General features: G+C 39.3%; 1 protein-coding gene across 3 annotated transcripts; it reads left to right on the top strand.

Moving 5' to 3' along the window:
- The first annotated feature begins 381 nt into the window (after window positions 1–381).
- On the top strand, window positions 382–14,473 carry LOC124147723 (protein phosphatase 1D-like). 3 transcript variants are annotated; one of them, XM_046518465.2, is made up of 6 exons: window positions 2,778–2,796; window positions 2,900–3,000; window positions 4,379–4,554; window positions 4,929–5,109; window positions 5,309–5,514; window positions 10,664–14,473. In XM_046518465.2, the coding sequence occupies exons 3-6, from the start codon at window positions 4,531–4,533 to the stop codon at window positions 11,909–11,911; spliced, it is 1,659 nt and encodes a 552-aa protein (XP_046374421.1). In that variant the 5' UTR covers window positions 2,778–2,796; window positions 2,900–3,000; window positions 4,379–4,530; the 3' UTR covers window positions 11,912–14,473. The 3 variants fall into 3 exon arrangements, with proteins under 3 accessions (XP_046374419.1, XP_048237118.1, XP_046374421.1); XM_046518463.2 differs by lacking the exons at window positions 2,778–2,796; window positions 2,900–3,000 and adding an exon at window positions 382–749; XM_048381161.1 differs by having other exon boundaries at window positions 2,067–3,000.
- Window positions 14,474–18,551: the final 4,078 nt, after the last annotated feature.

Raw genomic sequence — 18,551 nt, 5'->3', positions numbered from 1 at the left:
TAATCTGTGTACCGTTTAATCAATGCCTCACGTGCTTCCTTTTAACACGTGTTTCTCCTTTATTCAGTGACCATAAAATAAATATATTTTATGATATCTGTTTATTGTAGAATTGTGTACGGCACTCATCAATAACCTCCATTATTTCAATTCATTATTTTATCACGGTATTCCATTGAATAGCATACACAATTGGAAATAATAAAAATAAAAATGTGTTAAACATTGCAAACTTTAGCTGAGTTCTGTCAGTGAACATGATCGTGTGTAGGCATGGGAAACCCCAGGTATTTTCTTCGACCTGTCACGTGCGGCGAGTAATGTTTGTTTCTATATATAGAACACCATGGGTCATTTACTAGTTTCAACCAATGAGAGTGAGGCTGTGTTTCCGCCGTTGTGTTTGGAGGTTATCCATGTCGTGTACTAAAAGTATCGTGTCAAAATGACGAGCAACAAAATTGGTGTAAACCTTAGGGTGTCTGGAAATTCGAGTCAAGGTGGTAGGCGTTATATGGAAGACACACATGCTACAAGATTCATTCGACAAGACGGTAAAGATTATGAGTTTGCCTACTTCGGAATCTTCGATGGACATGGCGGTCCTGAGGCATCAAGATTTGCGCGAGACAACTTACTGGATGAAATAACAAAATACGATGCATTTTGGAGTGAAAATGACGAGGACATTATGTGGGCTATTCGAAATGGCTTTCTCGACACGCATCAAGCCATGTGGAGAGAAGTGGGTAAGTGGCAGTTGTCGAGTGTGCTGAGGCTTAGTGACTTATTCACTGCCGAGAAATTTTCACTCACACCCAGGTTTAGTGGTTTTCATACATGTACCTCTCATTGTTGAACGCACAGTTGAATAAACGATATGACTAAAAAATGACGTACGACGAACATCTGCATTAATTCAACTCGATGTTGGGGGGTAAATGACAGAACGGAAGTTGTTTTAAACTGTAATATCGCGCGCTATTTTCGTAGCTGTTCGGTCCGTCAATATAATATGACTTCTCCGGACATGGCCCTTTCGTGCCGTTTCTGTTCTCTTATGGTCTCCTGACTATTTATAAACGCATTATTTTTATTGAATCATTGGATTATTATTAGTATTAAATCAACAGTATTCTTCGGTCTGACGTGTAAATATCTCTGTGGAAACTTCTTTTCAAAAAGTAAATTTAGCGCGTATCAGAATCGGGCAATCATTTCCGCGAAGCGAGATCAAGGTCAAGGTTGTCCCACATTCATGTCTGTACTTGATCATGTTGCGTTGGTGGCACAAGGGATGGGCTAGTCAGTTCGTGTCGGGGCAGCTATTCCATTTATCATAAACCAGATAGAATTGATCTGTTATTATTTCTCTCAGCGTGGAAGTAACCATCATGTAGTAAATCTGAATGAAAGTGACTGATATGTGTCACAGGAAGTGTTTATGTAACTTTCACATACTTGTATAGGCCTATAACATCAACGAATTTTGGCTCACAGAGAAAACGTAATAATGGGTTAAGATTTTATAATTTAAGAACTGATGTTTTTTCTCTACACATAATCTAGTGGCTGCAGGTTACAGGGGGTGCAGGCTAAAACGGCACCCCAGCAAAACGTCACCGATTTCTCTGGCGAAAACGGCACCGCATTTGGCGAAAACGGCTACTATGTGTCGGGCAAAACGGCACCTCTATTTTAAATAAGGATAAGAACGATTTTTGTAGTAATATATATGGTTTATTTACATGGTCACAGTTATCACAGCATGTTGTTGTTTTCTGACATTCTTCTCTCATGCAACACATCGAAAGGCCATTGTGAATAATTGTGATCTGACAGCACCATGTTAGGCCTCTTAAATACAGTTTCAGTTTAAATTGAGTAAAGGTACTTAAAACTTCAAAGCTTATAGTGTTTTCACATGAAGTTAACTGCGCCTCCCAATCAGTCGGCGTGTAAATTGGATTAGGGGTTTAATTTCTTACTTGTTTTATTTCACAATTTCACAATTATTTGTGTTTGTAAGAGACGACTTGAGTTTAATTTCTATTATTTTTCTTCAAAGCATGTCATGTTTTCACAATAAGTTGTGTTGCGTATAAGCTAAGTTGGATTATAGTTGGAGTAGAGGCTAATTTCTAATGTACACTTGTTTTAGCATCTCACAATTATTGGTGTTTGCAAGTTACCATATAAGTTTAATAGCACTAATTTGACCAAGGTAAAAGAAAAAATAAGGTGCCGTTTTTGCTAGGCCACAGTAGCCGTTTTCGCTCGAGTCGAGGTGCCGTTTTCGCCAATCGGTGCCGTTTTCGCCCGGTGACGTTTTGCCGAGGTGCCGTTTTCGCTATAACCCGTTACAGGTAGTAATAGTAATTTTCAAGAATATGTATCAGTTGAATACAATGACTTCTAGTAGATCTACTGTCCTTTGTTGTTTTGGGTAATTGAATAGAAGGAAAGACGGCAATTGTGATAATTTTTCTGGCAGAATTTGAGCTAGCAGTGTCATTGACAGATTCACATTAGAGTAGAGTATCTGTTGGCCTAGCCCAAATGTTTTTTACAATACGCTGCTGCCCATTAAACAAGTTTTGAGACCTTAAATGGCGTGTGTTAAGGGAGTCATGATCACTGTAACTTTATTAACCAAAATTGTTAAAGATGTCTGCAACTGCGAGTATGATTTTTGTATATATTGACAGTCATCTAACAACATATTTCAAGTCAACATGTCACTGATGTGAAGTGACTGAGCTGAGAAACCACTGACTTGATGTCAAATATTATGATGTAATATGCCAAACAAAAAGTGAATTTATTCCAATTTTACGATGGTTAGCATAGGGTAGTGCCATAACATTCTTTCAACTATGACATCACTGTATTGTAACAGGTATTGCAGACTTGAAATAAATATCCCCCAGACCACAGGACTGGCTAGTTAAGAATATTACCAGTCCTATTCAAAAGTTGCCAGTACCTATGAAGATGCGGGTAAGAATAGGTCTTCAGCAACCCATGTCAGATACTTCCAACTTGAATTAGGGTTGCTTAGTTTTGTTCAAAATAAACATCATAGAGATATGTATTACTAAGTCAGTTACTAAGTGGCAGAGAACGACCATCCACCATTGTGCCACAGGATGGGTTAACTTTCTACTTGAAATTTTACCCTTCTTCGTGGAATTAACCTGTCATGGATGGGGAGACTGACTATTTTTTGCAACTCTGATTGTTACCTTGTTTTGTGACATAATAGTAAGTACTGTATCAGTGTATGACATTGTCAGTGGAATATCACCATGTGTTAGAAATTGAGGGAAATACATTTTGGTCCACTAGTCCTTATAATGATAACATAGCAAAACCCTTATAAATGGCAAATTTCTACTAGTCTATGATACCCTAACTATTGGGCAGTTTGGGCAAGGACTACGGGACGAGTGCCAATTTCAAACGCTGCATACTGGTATCATAAACATGATACAAGAGTCATCAGAAGGTGACAAATCTCTTACCCCCCCCCCCCCCCCCTCGCACATGCACACACATGCACATGCACATTGATGAGAGAATATCTATCTTATCTGTCTGTCCGTATATACAAGAGCAGTTATTGAGCTATCAAAACTATACCATGGAATTTGGGATTCAGAACTTTGTATTTCTATGTCAGTTAAGGCTGCTAAAAAGATCAATAATCAGAATAATCGTTGATCATGTTGATGTGAAGAAATATTAACGATTATCGATATGAAACTTGTGTCATCGATAATATCTTACATAATCTATTGTGATGAAGTAAAGTTTTTATTTACCAAAGCAGACTTGTTTTGTCCACGGCCAAAGATGGAAAATGTCCAGAAAGTAATCCATGCATAAATGTGTCACCACTCAATAGTGACTTGAAATATGTTGTTTTGTCTCTGAACTTTTTATCATATTTGCTCAAAGTTACTTCTCCTATATTTATCAATAATTGGTCGATATTTAGTTAACGATTATCGATCACTAAGATTGATATCAATAGCCAGCCCTAATATCAGACACATTCTACAATGAACAGAGTCAAAATGAAACTTGTTGCCATGGACACAGAAAATATATTAATTCTAAACACCCCTAAGTATCAAAAGGTACCAGTTGACAACCTGGTCTTTGTGTGAGCACAGTTTGAAGAAAGGGTTTTGCTATAATATATTATTATGAGGACCATTGCACAAAAAATGTTAGTTTCTACCGCTGGTATGTAAGTTTGACAGATAGTGTGACACATCCCAGAATTTTCCTTGGTTGTCATTGTGACAATGCTTTTGGTTTGAATTGAAGTCAACATTGTCAACAATAGTAAACAGAGGAATTTCAATTGCAGACAAATGGCCGAAGACATGGAGTGGACTCCCCAGCACAGCTGGAACTACAGCCAGTATAGCCATAATCAAGAACAGCAAACTTTACATTGGACACGTTGGAGACTCGGGTATTGTGCTAGGACTTGACAAGGGACCTCCAAGTGCAGTTTTCATGGATGCCAAGTGCCTTACAAAGGTACCTGTACATCCTTATTGTCCTGGGCCTTGTTCCACAAAGCGATCTTTGCGCTAAGATGATCGTAACTCGTAATTACAGGAACTTTATTTTTCTTGTCAAGAAGTTTTGGTACAATGAATATTTGGTACAATACATATTATTTCTGCGTCCATTTGTCTGTACATTTGTGAGTACTGGAAGCAAATTTCCACGTCATTTAAAACCCTGTAACTCCCGTACAATAACATAGACTTAAGATAATTGTAACTCTAAGATCGCTTTTGGAACAGGGCCCAGCCCCAGGTACTGTTATCAACTGTTAGTCAGTGCTCTCCAGTCACTACCAGCAGCCTGTTGCAGGAATTGTTAATGACTTTGTTTGTGTTGTGTAGGAACACAAGCCTGACAGCCCGGAGGAGAAGTCTAGGATAGAAAACTGTGGAGGGGCGGTGGTGGCCAAGTCAGGTGTGCAGAGGGTGGTATGGAGTCGGCCAAAGGTGCACCACAAGGGGCCCATCAGGCGCAGCACACAGATTGATAAAATACCATTTCTTGCAGTTGCCAGATCTTTAGGTATGTTATTCTGTTCCTCTTGGAAATAGTTCAAAGTTACAGGAAATACCAAACACAACGATTAAGGTACACTATATACAGGTGTTGTTTATTTCACTGTTTCGACATTTGTCATGCAAACATCAAAGGACAATTCTTACCACAGTGTATTTGTTTCTGGCGTGATGTCTGACAGATGACTATTGTTGCATGTTGCCAGGTGACCTGTGGAGCTATGACTACTTCAGTGAGAAGTTTGTGGTGTCCCCCGAGCCAGATGTGGCGGTTCACAAGTTGGACCCCCAGCGACACAAGTGTCTTGTCCTGGCTTCTGATGGCCTCTGGAACATGCTCAAGGCGGAGGAAAGTGTGGCCATTGTTTCCGAGCTGGAGATGCACTTTGAAGACAGAGTTGTCAATGATGAGGTGTGTAAGATGAATAATGCTTTATGGACATCAGTGACCTGCAGTGACTCTTCAGTATATAACAGCAAGGACACTTACTGTCTGTGAGTTGGCTGATTGTCTGTGTCATCCTGCCCATGTGGCATGGACTGATGCTCAACCTACCCACCACTGCTTTGTCTGGGCAAGATAATTTGCATCTGCCTCTGGTCTGGTTCAATAGGCTGAAGCACTTTCAAAGCACTATCTAAGCTACCCGCGGACGTTCGGGTGCTATCAAACGATGTGTAAACCTCTGCCGGCAGAGAGTGGGTTTTCAAAATGGCTTTGCAGACTGATTTTAATATAATATTGCTGAATATTGAGTATGTAAAGTGTTAATGTTTATAATAAAAATATGATAAATTTACTGTTTATTAGACAATCACCAATCAGACAGCAAAACTCGATTAAATGGCATTATCGTGATATAAGTCGGACCCAACTCATGTAATCCTACCAACTTATTTAATATTGGAGAATAAAAATATAGACTTGCATAAGTATTTGCAACAATATTGGGGTAAATAAAAACTTTGGCTCCTGGCATAATGTTGAAATTACCTCCAAAGGGTTGAGAATAATTCATTTGGGACAGTTATTTCCTCGTATCCTGTCGGTTATTTTGTCAGTAGTTGGTCAGTTTAGTGTGTAGTTATGTTGGGGTGTGTTTGTTTGTTTAGTCAACGCTTGGGGATTCTTGGTTATGATTATTGGCCCAAAGTAATTTATGCATGTTTACGATTAAACTAAATTGATCAGTGTCTGGGACGATTGTATGTCATTGTACCCAGAAGGCATGACACGTAGTTGATATTAACCACTGGTTAAATTGTCAGGGCAAAAAGAAAAATAGACTACATGTATTTACAGGCTGCTTGGATATTGCTGGAATATTGTAGACTGCTGTAAAAAAAACAAAAAGACAAACAAATCGCAATGTTTTAGATTTAATTAAGAAAAGACAAACACATGAAAATGTATGAATTTACAATCTTTTGAGTTTCTACAGATGAAGGTTTATATCACATAATTATGTATGTCAAATGTTTACAAAAGGAAATAAGGCTAAAAGAAAAAATAATCTTGGTTCTCAGGCACCGCTGCATCATCATAAAGTCCGCCGCATGTTTCGTTTTTATTTCCATTTAAAAAAAAAAATCCTTACATGTTCCGCGTCTCGATCACACAACTTCAATTGTGAAATGCTACAATACTTAAAAACAATGCGACCCAATATAACGTGCAGTTACTTCCCTTTTCATGCGCACTGCTTTACTGCGCATCTCGTGTGTTATGGTCATGGGGGCAATAGGAGTTTGTGTGCTTGCTTTGCTGTTTGTAAATTTGGTCAATGAAAACATTAAATTTGCAATACACCATCACTAGACATGATGATGGTATTCAAATACAATTTCAATGGTATTTGTGTACTGTATGAGGGACAATGTTTCATGTGCAGAGGTTATTTGTCTCGTAAAATAAGCGGGTAATCGATGCTACTTTATATGGCCCTGGCTATAAAGTGAATCGAAATAAAGCACATCACTAGTGCATGCACAATCTCTACATTTGCAATAAAAATGTGTTTGTCTTCCGCAGAAATTTTTTTTACATCATAGCCCTTCAGCGAATTCAGGGAAACAGAACAGATTATATCAATTAAACTTGGTCAATACAAATTTGAGATAAAACATCACTAAACATAATGATTAGCCGATTAAATTGTATTTCCTGTTCTGATTGGCATTGTTTTATATGCAGAGATTAAGATTACCGTGTGTCTTGTCTCGTAAACTAAGCCGGAAGTAGCTTTCAGCTGTATACACTTTTCTCGGAATCTACCGGTGATTCGGCCAATAATATAACTTTAAAGAATTTTGATACAATGAGCGGAAGAATTGTATCTGAAACTATTATTTTGTCAGGAATAATTTATTCCAATATCATGTGTAGTTGCAGCTTTACTATATATGTGTGAAATAAATTAATAACCATAAGCGTAGCACTTTCGTTCAGCTGATCGCCATTGCCGGAAATGTTTTCGAATGGAAGAATTTGACCAATCACCGTCCATGGGCCCACGATTGCAAAAACTTATTGTTGACATATAACAGTCAAACTACAACAAGTATGGCTTTCAGCGATTCAATGTATGTCATTTATGATATATATATATATCCATTCTCTATCCACTAAAATTTGTTTCAAGGCGTCAATAGTGGTAATATGACCGTGGTTACTGTAAACAACGGTGAGTTGTGAGATCTTCCGATCACTTCACATACAATTTTGCCTAAATGAATTGAAACAATATTGAATGAAATGTTGAATAAAATTAATAAAATAGATTACCAACATAAGTCCAGATATATTATGAACGCTTTCTACAACCAGACAGTGTAATTACATGATTAATTTGAGTATTTCGGTATGGATTTGTTGACATGGTATTTCCAGTGTTCCATGCCCACAGTAATGTCTTTGTGTTGCGGAAAAAAAACCATAAATACTCAACCCTGTGTACAAGATGACACCCCCCCCCCCCCCCCCCCACACACACACACACACATAATCCTCCTAATTCTAGTTATGAAAAACTCGCCTTATACACAGCGATATACAGATTTGGATTTTTACTAGTGTGTACACCCCCCCCCCCAAAAAAAAGGGCCGCCCGCACAACATTTTCAGCCTAATATGAGTTATCGGGTCAAAACTGCAACTTTATACCAAATTTTGTAATATCTTGTTCATAAATAGACGCTTGAAAAGGATTTTTTCTGTTCTGAAATTAACCTGGGCTGTTTGGAAAAATATCCCGTGTTGCGCATCCATATAGTCCAGTTTCCACCCTTCCCGAACAAGGCTGAAATTTTTAGGCTCGATGGTAGGGCCACCAGTGACTATGACGAGTTATGCCCCTTCTATGTCCCTCCAACTGACCAATCAGATTCGACCTCTTGAATTTGCTTCAAACAATAATGGTGGTGTCCTGTCAAGACAATCTAATCGATAATCAAGATCTATGTTGTAATAAAACGGGACCTGCCTTGCTTAGTGCATCAAATCACTTGAGCACCTTGATTAAAATCATGAAAAGATTTGAAAATATCTGTTGACGCCCAGTTGGCGGTACACATGCTTTGCGAATCCTGCATCCGACCAAAATCTGTGCATTGAAATCCATGTTGTTCGCAAACCAGTTGTCTAGTTCATCACATGATTTTGATTGGACTATGCATAGACTCGTTAGTACAGCCAAACTGTAACTAGACTGGACTGGACTCCATGTCGAAAAAGTAATGTTCACAGGCCCTGCATTTGTCCAAGTCCGCCATCTTTCTCCCTCGGCATGCTTCCTCTGCAGTATGCGCAGAGGCGCTTGAAAGCACTCACAGCAGGCGTTTCGTTCCTTTGGAAATATTCAGAGGCGCTTGCCGGCGCATTGGCACCCATGGTTATATTGAATGTGCCACTGATTTGTGTTTTGACATGTTTAATGATATGGTTTTGTTATGTTACCATGAAACACATTGCGCTTGTTTTTCATGATATATTTGATGACAAGTACACATACTTGAAAATTTTTGCTTAAATAAAGTTACCTCCCTTTGACCACTTATCAGACAGATTTAGGACAATATTGAGTATCGGAAATCAATCATTTGAGATAATGTGAGATGAAGTTTTGTGGAGCTTTGTTACCTGTACATGTGACAGTACTAATTTGAATTTGGAATTGAATTAAGTTTCAAATGTAAAACTAACTTTCCAGTTGGATATCTGATAAATATACCCTGTCAAAGTTGAATATTTGTGTATGTTTTCACCAAAGTCTATTGTCACACATCTTTTATAACAAATGTTTTCCGTCATATTTTTATTTTTCAATGTTTGATTTTCATTAGTACTGGTGTAATACACTTCTGATAATCCGATAAATATGCAGATGAGGTCACCTTGCAGGAACTCTTTTAATAAGACCCATACAGTGATGCAGTGTCTCTTGCTCAATACAAGTTGGTGTTCCTGGAAACAATTCTGGCTACAAAGCATTTGACCCAATGATGAATTGGGAGTTTCATTCCAGCTTTATCATTCTGTGTTTTCTAAAGTTATTTCAGTGAGTGAAATGGTGTCTAAGACGTTGATTGTTTTAAGAATGGCATGTGATAAAGACCTTTGTATGTTTTCCCTAGTGAATGTAAGGGTAACACTATTTTTCAGGGCATTATCATTTGCAGAAGCCCATTAACTGCCCGACGAAGGAGGGCAGTTGAAAAGACAGATCGCTTCTGCAAATGACAATGCCCTGAAAAATAGCGTTACCGTTATTATAGCTAAAATGGATAGAATTCGTTATCAAATACAAATAAACGATATCGGTTTTGAAACATTAAGTGCAATCAACACGAATTTCACTAACCCACTTTTACAAATATGGAAACGTCATAGAACAAACCAGATGACGTCACTATTGAACGTGACGTCACCTTTCCCTATCCCTATGACGTCACCTAACAACGAGCGTGATAATGGCCCGTCGTCAAACAATATGAGGACATTATCAAGTTACAGCGGCCCGCTCATTTCTGATGAATGCGGGCGATTTAATGATAATTCTATCCATTTTAGCTGAAATAAGATTATAAAACTACGCATATATCTAATATGAAACATTGACGTAAATCATTACAACCGCACACTTTGTGGCTGTTTATTCTTCAGTCATAAAAAAACATTGTCAAGCAATATGAGAGCATTATCAAGTTACAGTGGCCCACTCACTTCTGATAACATGCGGTTCAATGATAATGCTATCCATTTTAGCTATAAATGTCATATATATATTAGAATAAAAAAAGTATATGTGTCATGCTTGCAAAAATAGAGGCTCTCATTATATATTTTTTATCCCCAATCTATCATATGTATGATACACAAAAACACAAGGGTCATTATCTCTAATGCTACAAGCATAATGTTACAGACGGCACAGACCACAGACATTGCTCTAGTGCCACAGAGGAGTGGGCGCTGCACTCGGGCATTGGTCAGTGGTACTGCTACCAGTATTAGGACTACTGATTTGCATGATGTTGATGCGATGTCTTTGATTTGTTTACAGACAGTTCCTCTAAGCTACTGGGTGAATCCTGCTGAGCGTCTGGTTACCAGGGCCCTCAATAAGTGGCGAGCACGGATGATGAAGGCAGACAATACAAGTGCAATTGTTGTCCTTATTGATCCCCTAGGGCCGAGCAAACTAAGTATACTCAAGAAGAGGAGAGAGGAGGCCATTAAGGCCAAGTCCAGCACAGGGCCAATTACTGCTGATGGCCACAAGGATGACCAGGACATGTGTGCTTCAGAGAAGTCACTCAACCCAGAAAATGCTGTTGCTGCTGCTTCTGAGCCACCAAGTACACCTCAGCAAGGTGCTTCTCCTCTACCTACCACACCCAAAAGTGCCCCAGCTAAACTTAGTACAAGACTGCTGAATGCTGGAAGAGAGAGCGACAAGGAGGCAGACAAGAAGAAGAGGGAGTCACTGTGTGAAAAGAATGCCCAGAAATTAACTCTACCCCATTTGCAGTCTGATGTATTAGATGATAGTGTTCAGTTACTCTCTTCTCTGAAGACGGCTCCCTCAGCGTCTGCTGTGCCATCTGACTCGTGTGCATCGTCCAAACTTCCATCTCTATCTTCTAATGGCTTTACCTCTATTAAGGATTCCAACACTTTACCTCACTGTGAGCCAAGTACCCACAAACTTGGTCCTTGGCCATGTTCCAATTCCCCTGACATGCATCCAGTTGACAGCTCTGATGCATGGACAACAAAGAGTCGATCCGAGAATGTAAGGACTCGAAGTATGTCTGGGGGCAACACACCAGCCCCAGGAGTGCTTTGTCAGCAGAAAGCTCAGGGTAATAACGACAAGAATAAAGCCCATTCAGCTGGGTGTGACGGGGTTCTGAAGCCAACCAGACTGTCTGGAGCTGGGAAAGTGCTGCGACACCAGGAGGAAAATCACTTGCTCAGGGATGCTAAGGGTAAAAAGGGGAAGAGGAGGCATCAGGACTTTGTTGTGTCCAAGTTGGAGGATGTGAACAAAAATAACTCGAATGATATGAGCCACTATTGTACAAAACAGAAAAACAAGCATTCCAAGGGAATTGTCAGAAAAACAAGAAGGACTTTGCGACAAGCTAAAGATGCTGCTAAACGTGCTATGTGCCTTGAGAACAGTCTCTTCCTTGGGGGTAAATGCTTGAGAAACCAGAACAGTAGCAAGCGGAAAAATGAAGATTCTCTCAATGGACCTGTTGCAAAACGACTTAGGCGATCTGATTCAAAGACGTTTCCCTTATAGTCTGTAGCAGAACACTCGAGTACACCTCTAGTATATATACTATTTATGGTGCTATGGTATAGCTACTTCATGATTCTTTGTAAGACAGGGGACTTAACCTCATTTTGACAACTTAAGTTCAAACCTCATTTGGGGGCAAAATAAGGAAACAGAGTTGGTTCTATGTACATTTATTTACCTTTGTTTCACTTCCTTCTCTTAAGATAAACTTTTAGCAGGTAAAAATCTAGTGAAAACGTTTCAGCAACTCATTGTTTTTGGCGCAGACTGCTCAGTGGTGTTCAAAACATACCTGAAAATGCATCCAATCTGGAGATGGACAATTGTTTAGCAATGGAAAAATATCTGCAATTGTATGGTGTATATCTGTGTCCAGTCAGTGGGTATGCAGAAAGTTTAGTGTTGCAATGACAGTTGGGAACAAGGTAATAGTATTAAAAATGGTATGTACAGATTGATTCAACTCCAAAGGTGGAGTCGTCAAAATACACCATCGCCAGTTGTTCAGCAAAGTGAGATAAGCCAGTTTGACACTGACCAATAAACATTTGGTGAAAGGACTTCAAATTGGCTTAACTTATGCAGCTGTGGTCTTTCCAGAACTAGGAGTATTATTATGGTCCATATACAGTCCATGACGGAGATATAATGAACTTCTGTTTTGGCCTTGAGGTTAACATAAGGCTTTCTTTGTTTATCATTAGACATGGCAGCAGACTAGGCAGCATATACCAGGAGATATAATTACATGTATAATAAATATGTATGGGATGAAATAATCGAGAATTCATCTAGCTAATGAAACTGTACAACAATTAGTCCCACAGTTTTCCTAATCCTGTAAGGGGACATCTCCATTGATACACACATCCTTAGCAGTCTGTGGACGAAACATTTGCACTTGTCCTTTACTAGTACATGTACACGTCATAGTCTATTGAGATCTAATTTTACAAGATAAAAAGATCTTTTACACCGGATTAATACTTTCGACTGGTGGCTGTAATCACAGATTTGTAATCTGAAATATCTTATGTTTTTCAATTTCTATGTTTTACATTGTGCAGCAGACCTTTGCCACTGAGACAGACGCCAATGTGTTCCTGAAATGTTAACAGTTCTGTCATGTCCAAGCTTGTTGAAGTACTTCAACTTTCTACTCAGGGAATATGTGTTGTCCAAGTGTAGTGCATACTTCTAATCACAGATGTTGTTCAGCTTGTGTTACAACAGGGGATATTGAGGCAGCAGACTATTACCACATAGTTAGCAGCTGATTGACCTTCATTGGACTCAGCTATTTTTGTCCAAGTTGGACAGCTATTTATCATATACAGTTGATATTAAGAGAGCAGAGCAATCTGGATGACAAAATTACTTTCAAACAAACCCAACATGCTCTTTTTAATAATTTTAATTGAATGTTATCACTAATTCATAAACTCATCAATACAAGATACTATAAGCTTTATTCTGTATCAATGTGTATGGTATCACATATTGCAGTTATCATCAGCGCATCTCATGGTTCCCAAACCTGACCCTGATCCATACAGCATTTGTAGTGCTAAGACTATTGGACTCTAGGTTAACAATAGATGTGTGATTGTCGTGGTGCTTCGATGATTGGATCTGTATAGGTTAACATAGATGTATACTTGTCATAGTGCAACGACAAGTATAGGTTAACATGAACGTACGATTGTCGTGGTGCTACGACCATTGGATCTCTATGGGTTAATGTAGACGTATGATGATCGTGGTGCTACGACCATTGGATCTGTTTAGGTTAACATAGACGTATGATTGTCATGGCCCAATAACTTCAGGATCTCTACAGGTTAACATTGACATATTGTTTGTCCTAATGCAATGTGAATCGAGACCCTGATCAACATTTTAGTTGTTTTCATATGAAGTTCATCACTCACTCTGATTGTGATGTTGTCTCAAAATAACATTGACATTTTGACATGGAATGTGTTTTTCATATCCTTTGTTGTATCAGTTTTGGGCTATTTTGTTCTAAACAGTGAATCCTGCCTTTTTGGTGTATTGTTCTGACCTAGACTTTCAGCTGATACATGTGCTGGAGCCTGTTTTTCTTTGTACTGCTATACGAATAGACAGTATTTCTAGTAGAAGGGGGAATAGAATATTTTGTGAGAACTTGACATGTTAAGACAAATGATGAAGAAGCAGGCAATAATCTACAACAAAGCATCTAACCTCATTGAAATAACTCCCATCATTGAAAGTCAAGGAAATCATTCCACCATGCTTTGAAATACAGGGTGTGCAACACTCCAGCAATGGCATCCTTGCCAGGGCTTAGTTTCAGGGGTTTTGTATGACATTTCAGTCCTATGACAGATTCCCAACCCAGGCTGGTCTGAGCACTGCCATAATTGTATATACTACCCAAACTATTTTAATCTATATTTGAGGCAGCACATGAACTTTTAATCAAGATTTTGTACATTTTGCTATGTCAGTTTGTAGAAAGTTCTTATGTTGTATATATTATTATCAAATTATGAAATAAAACAAACTAAATTATGATGTGCAAGTCTTATGTGGTAAATGTGAAGATTGAAGGTAGTGGTTTTCTAAAGAAAATTTGAAATAATGGAATACAAACGATTATTATGGCCTTATGATGGTTTAGTATTTCCATAATTAAAATATTTAATGGTTTCCGAGTTCTTTTCTGGAAATGAATGCTACATGTATTTGAATCTTTAGTCTGGTTTGTTGCCAAAACACCAAATATATTATTTTACTTAGTGCATAGTGTATGCAATGGGGACAGGCTTTCTTAGAAACTACTGAAGTTACATGAATGAAACTTTGCAAGATTATATAAGAGATTCTTGTCAAGACTGAATTGAAAATTGGTGCCATAAATTATTGTTTCGAGAGAAGTGGCCTTTTGTGAATAAATTCATATTTAATCAGACTTTCTCATGACACTGCCACCTTAGTGCCTATCTGTTATTAAGGATTTATAGGACTCTTTCTATTTTAAGTTATTATTTGAAATTCTACCAGGATACATTTAACATTATTAAAACTGGATTGGGCTAGTGCTTACTTCTATCCCTCCTATGAAGAAACAGAAGTCTAATGTGCCCCATGGCAGGGTATAGTATACGTTCAATGTTTTCTTGTTTACGTAGCTTTATGTTAATTTGATGTTTAAGATTTACTCTTACTATTTGATGTGAATAGAACATACTTCAGGTGTGATATTTTGGCAAGTTTAACAATACCTTTTGGCAATATGTGTTGATCGCAGTGTAATACAGATGGAATTTGTTTGCAGTAGCTGATAAGTTACAAAAGGAAAATTTAAGTTTTACAATAAGTTGTATATTTATATACTTATCCTATCTCACACTATGCATTTCTCATTCTTCTTTCGTGGAAATGTGTCTGAGAAAAGGTTTCCAGCTTCTGAAGTTAATTCACCTGTACATACCTCACATGGCAATAGTCACCTCCAAGATCTGGGTCATGCACGCTTTGCATGCTGGTTGACCTACATGCTCTGATCACATGTTTATCCCAGCCAACCCTTTCTCTTTCAAGAGTGTATAGACTAAGGAATCGTGATGCTGGGATGGACGGGTGGGCATATGACGTTTGAAATAGGATAAGTATATAAATATACAATTAATTGTAAATTTTCCAATATTTTAATCTTTTCAATGCAATCTCACACTATGCATTTATCCCACGGTGGGGCACAGCTCCCTAGTCTATAAAGATAACAACCGTAGGATATTTACGAGGAAGCTGCCGCTTAACAGCGGTACAATACCTAATAAAGTAACAAAGTTTAGTGCCGTAAGACAAAAACTCATACATAGGAATAAAAAAACATTCTCAAAGAGTGTTAAGATCCTGATACTTGAACAGAGGAAAACGCAAGAAGTTGTGTACAATATTTGTAACATGTTCATACGTAAACAAGTGTAATCGTATGTCCAAGCCAAACGAATACGACTTATATTCGAGAAGGGATTTATCCGTTTGTCGAATCTACAAGACAGGGTTATCACTATCTCTTAAAGATGATAGGATCAGCCACTTGGCTTATCGGTGATTGAATCGATGGCTTAAGATGAGAAGAGGATACGATCGACAATATGCACAAAATGATCATCAATCCGCTACCCAGCACACATACCCAAGGTAGATGTTGATGTGAGACTAGCTTTCTTCAAGAGACCACCACCCTGCTATTATAGTTCTTGACAAGGAGCTCCCCAACCCAGGGTTGAGGCGTTGACAAGGACGTGAAGGGTCGTGGCTGATTAGCTGCAAGGACACTCCTTCACAGACATTTGATGTGGATGTAGTTGGTTCAGGAGAGAGATTAGAACCTGAAAATTGTCGTCCTGATGAGCGTGAGGATTGGACGAAGGTGAAGTTGACCTCTCTTGGTGAGAACTTGTGCTGATGTCAATAGGCAGAGAAGTTGTTGCTATTGGCATAAGGAAAGTGGCTGTTAGTGCCAGACCGCCTCCGTGGTCTAGTGGTAGAGCGTCCGCCCGGAGAGCGGAAGGTCCGGGGTTCGATCACCGGCCGCGTCATACCAAAAGACGTTAAAATATGGTACTTGTTGTAACCCTGTATGGCGCTCGGCATTAAGGGGCTAAAACAAGGACTGGTCGGCTCGGAGTCAGTATACTGTGTCTGAGTGGGGTATTCATGTTAAACTGCGGCATGGTATCTCAGTGAGCTAGCACTATAAATCGGCATCAGTCCGGACTAGTACAAGCAGCCACACACACACACACACACACACACACGTGCATGCACGTCGCTATATAAGTGCAATAATCTTGGACGCGACGTTAAACCCCATTTCACCACACCTCACCTGTTAGTGTCAATGGAACAAGGCACTGAATTTTCTCCCAACAATCCTGGGGTACGAACATTTGAAAGCGATGCCTCGTGTTGAAGAGGGCTCCAATGAACTGTGGACTTGTGTTGGCATTGTTTCAGACTTCTTGGTGTTGATGATCGGCTTGAATTCACTTGTCGATGTAATATTTGTAATCGATGCCTTGAATGTGTTGGAATTTGATGATGGGTTTTGTGAGGCATGTAAATACTAGTAACCACAGGGATGAATAAATTCCAATTGGGAACACACATTGGTAGTGTTGGCCTAGGACAGGGATGTGTAAATATGTGTCTTTTTGATCTAGACTGATCATGAAGTCACCAGGATGAAGGCCACTATGCTTGTCGTAAGAGGCGACCAACGGGATTGAGTGGTCAGGCTCGCTGACTGTTGAAGTATGTCATAGATCCCAATTGCATGGATCGATGCTCATGATATCAATCACTGGAAACTTGATTATTTACAGACTGTCGTCATATTGCTGGAATATTGCTGAGTGCGGCGTAAAACAACAAACCAACCAACCTGGATGAAGAATCGTTCTTAGTAGATCCATATATGTTATATGAAAGTGTGGAGGAGTCTCTAGGTACAGTTTGTTGAAAGTTTTCATGTTGAAAATGAGATGAAGTTGAGGCCTGTCTTTCTTTGGGACCAGAAATATTAGGGAACAGAGAACCCTGGTGTCATCAGCCATGTGTCCAGACACTCTATGATGTTCTTTACAAGCATCATGCTTATGGAGTCTTTAAGGAATGGAACCTGCTTCTCTGTCTATAGATGTTGACGAGGTTTGTACGTTGTTAGGGGCGTCGTCATGATGGGTAGAGCATACCCTGTATGTAGAAGACGAAACACATATGTCGTCTAGAATGGTCCAATTCATAGCAAAGATTTACCTCCTCAATGACTTTGCCATCTCCGACCGTGGCCACGAGATGGAGTGAAGGTCGGTCGCTTACAATCTTATCTCTGTTCCTCTAGTTGGTTCCACTGAAGTAAGTCAACCGTGACTTGAAAAGAAGTGTCCCTCAGGACTTCATGTGCAACCTCGTGGATGCATCCCGCGCAAAGGGAGGGTGTAGACCATGGTAGCTGCAAATCACCACATCTGCAGAGATTGGTCCTGTGTGTTGATCCTGAAGATCTAAGACACCTGCCGTCATATCTTGAATAAGGGTCACAGCACCCCGGATGCAGGATTCTTCTGGAGAAAAGGCATGAACCAAAGCCGAAGAAAGTACCCAGTCACTGATAGAATGGTAGAAATCAAAGGAAGCGTCCTCCAAACTGTATTGTCGAGGTACACAAGATCCCTATCGTCCACCAAAGAGCAGGAGAAAGGACACTAAGGTCGCAATGTCCCCGTCCAGCTCGGGAGCAACCATTGCTAAGCCATGTGTTCCTACGTCAGCCAAGAAGTGAAGGTTTCATCAAAGTTGGTGACCATGTCCAGTGATCCAATGACTCTAGTTCTGGTGGTGAGTCCAAAGAAGATGTAGTAGCTGTTAACGCGGAAGGAAATACAGAGATTGGTACGGTGGTTGTCGAGTGAGGAAGGTACAGTCCCGTTAATCTGACATTATTGGTTGCATATGATTATGTCTGATTAACGAGTATGTCGGATAAATGAAATTAGGTACTATCAACGTTCGTGATAAAAAATTGGACAACTACACGATAGATAACGATTCAAACATGTTGTAATAAAAAATGGAAAAA

This window comes from Haliotis rufescens, unplaced genomic scaffold (assembly GCF_023055435.1).
Source record: "Haliotis rufescens isolate VD_foot unplaced genomic scaffold, xgHalRufe1.0.p SCAF_36, whole genome shotgun sequence".
Taxonomy (NCBI): domain Eukaryota; kingdom Metazoa; phylum Mollusca; class Gastropoda; order Lepetellida; family Haliotidae; genus Haliotis; species Haliotis rufescens.
This window is presented reverse-complemented; position numbering and strand designations above follow the sequence as displayed.

Bases quoted from the DNA above. Each gene is read 5' to 3' on its own strand.
- LOC124147723 (XM_046518463.2), top strand. From the start codon at position 446: ATGACGAGCAACAAAATTGGTGTAAACCTTAGGGTGTCTGGAAATTCG. The intron at 750-4,378 runs GTAAGTGGCAGT...TTTCAATTGCAG, and splicing joins AGCCATGTGGAGAGAAGTGG to ACAAATGGCCGAAGACATGG. The intron at 5,515-10,663 runs GTGTGTAAGATG...ATTTGTTTACAG, and splicing joins ACAGAGTTGTCAATGATGAG to ACAGTTCCTCTAAGCTACTG.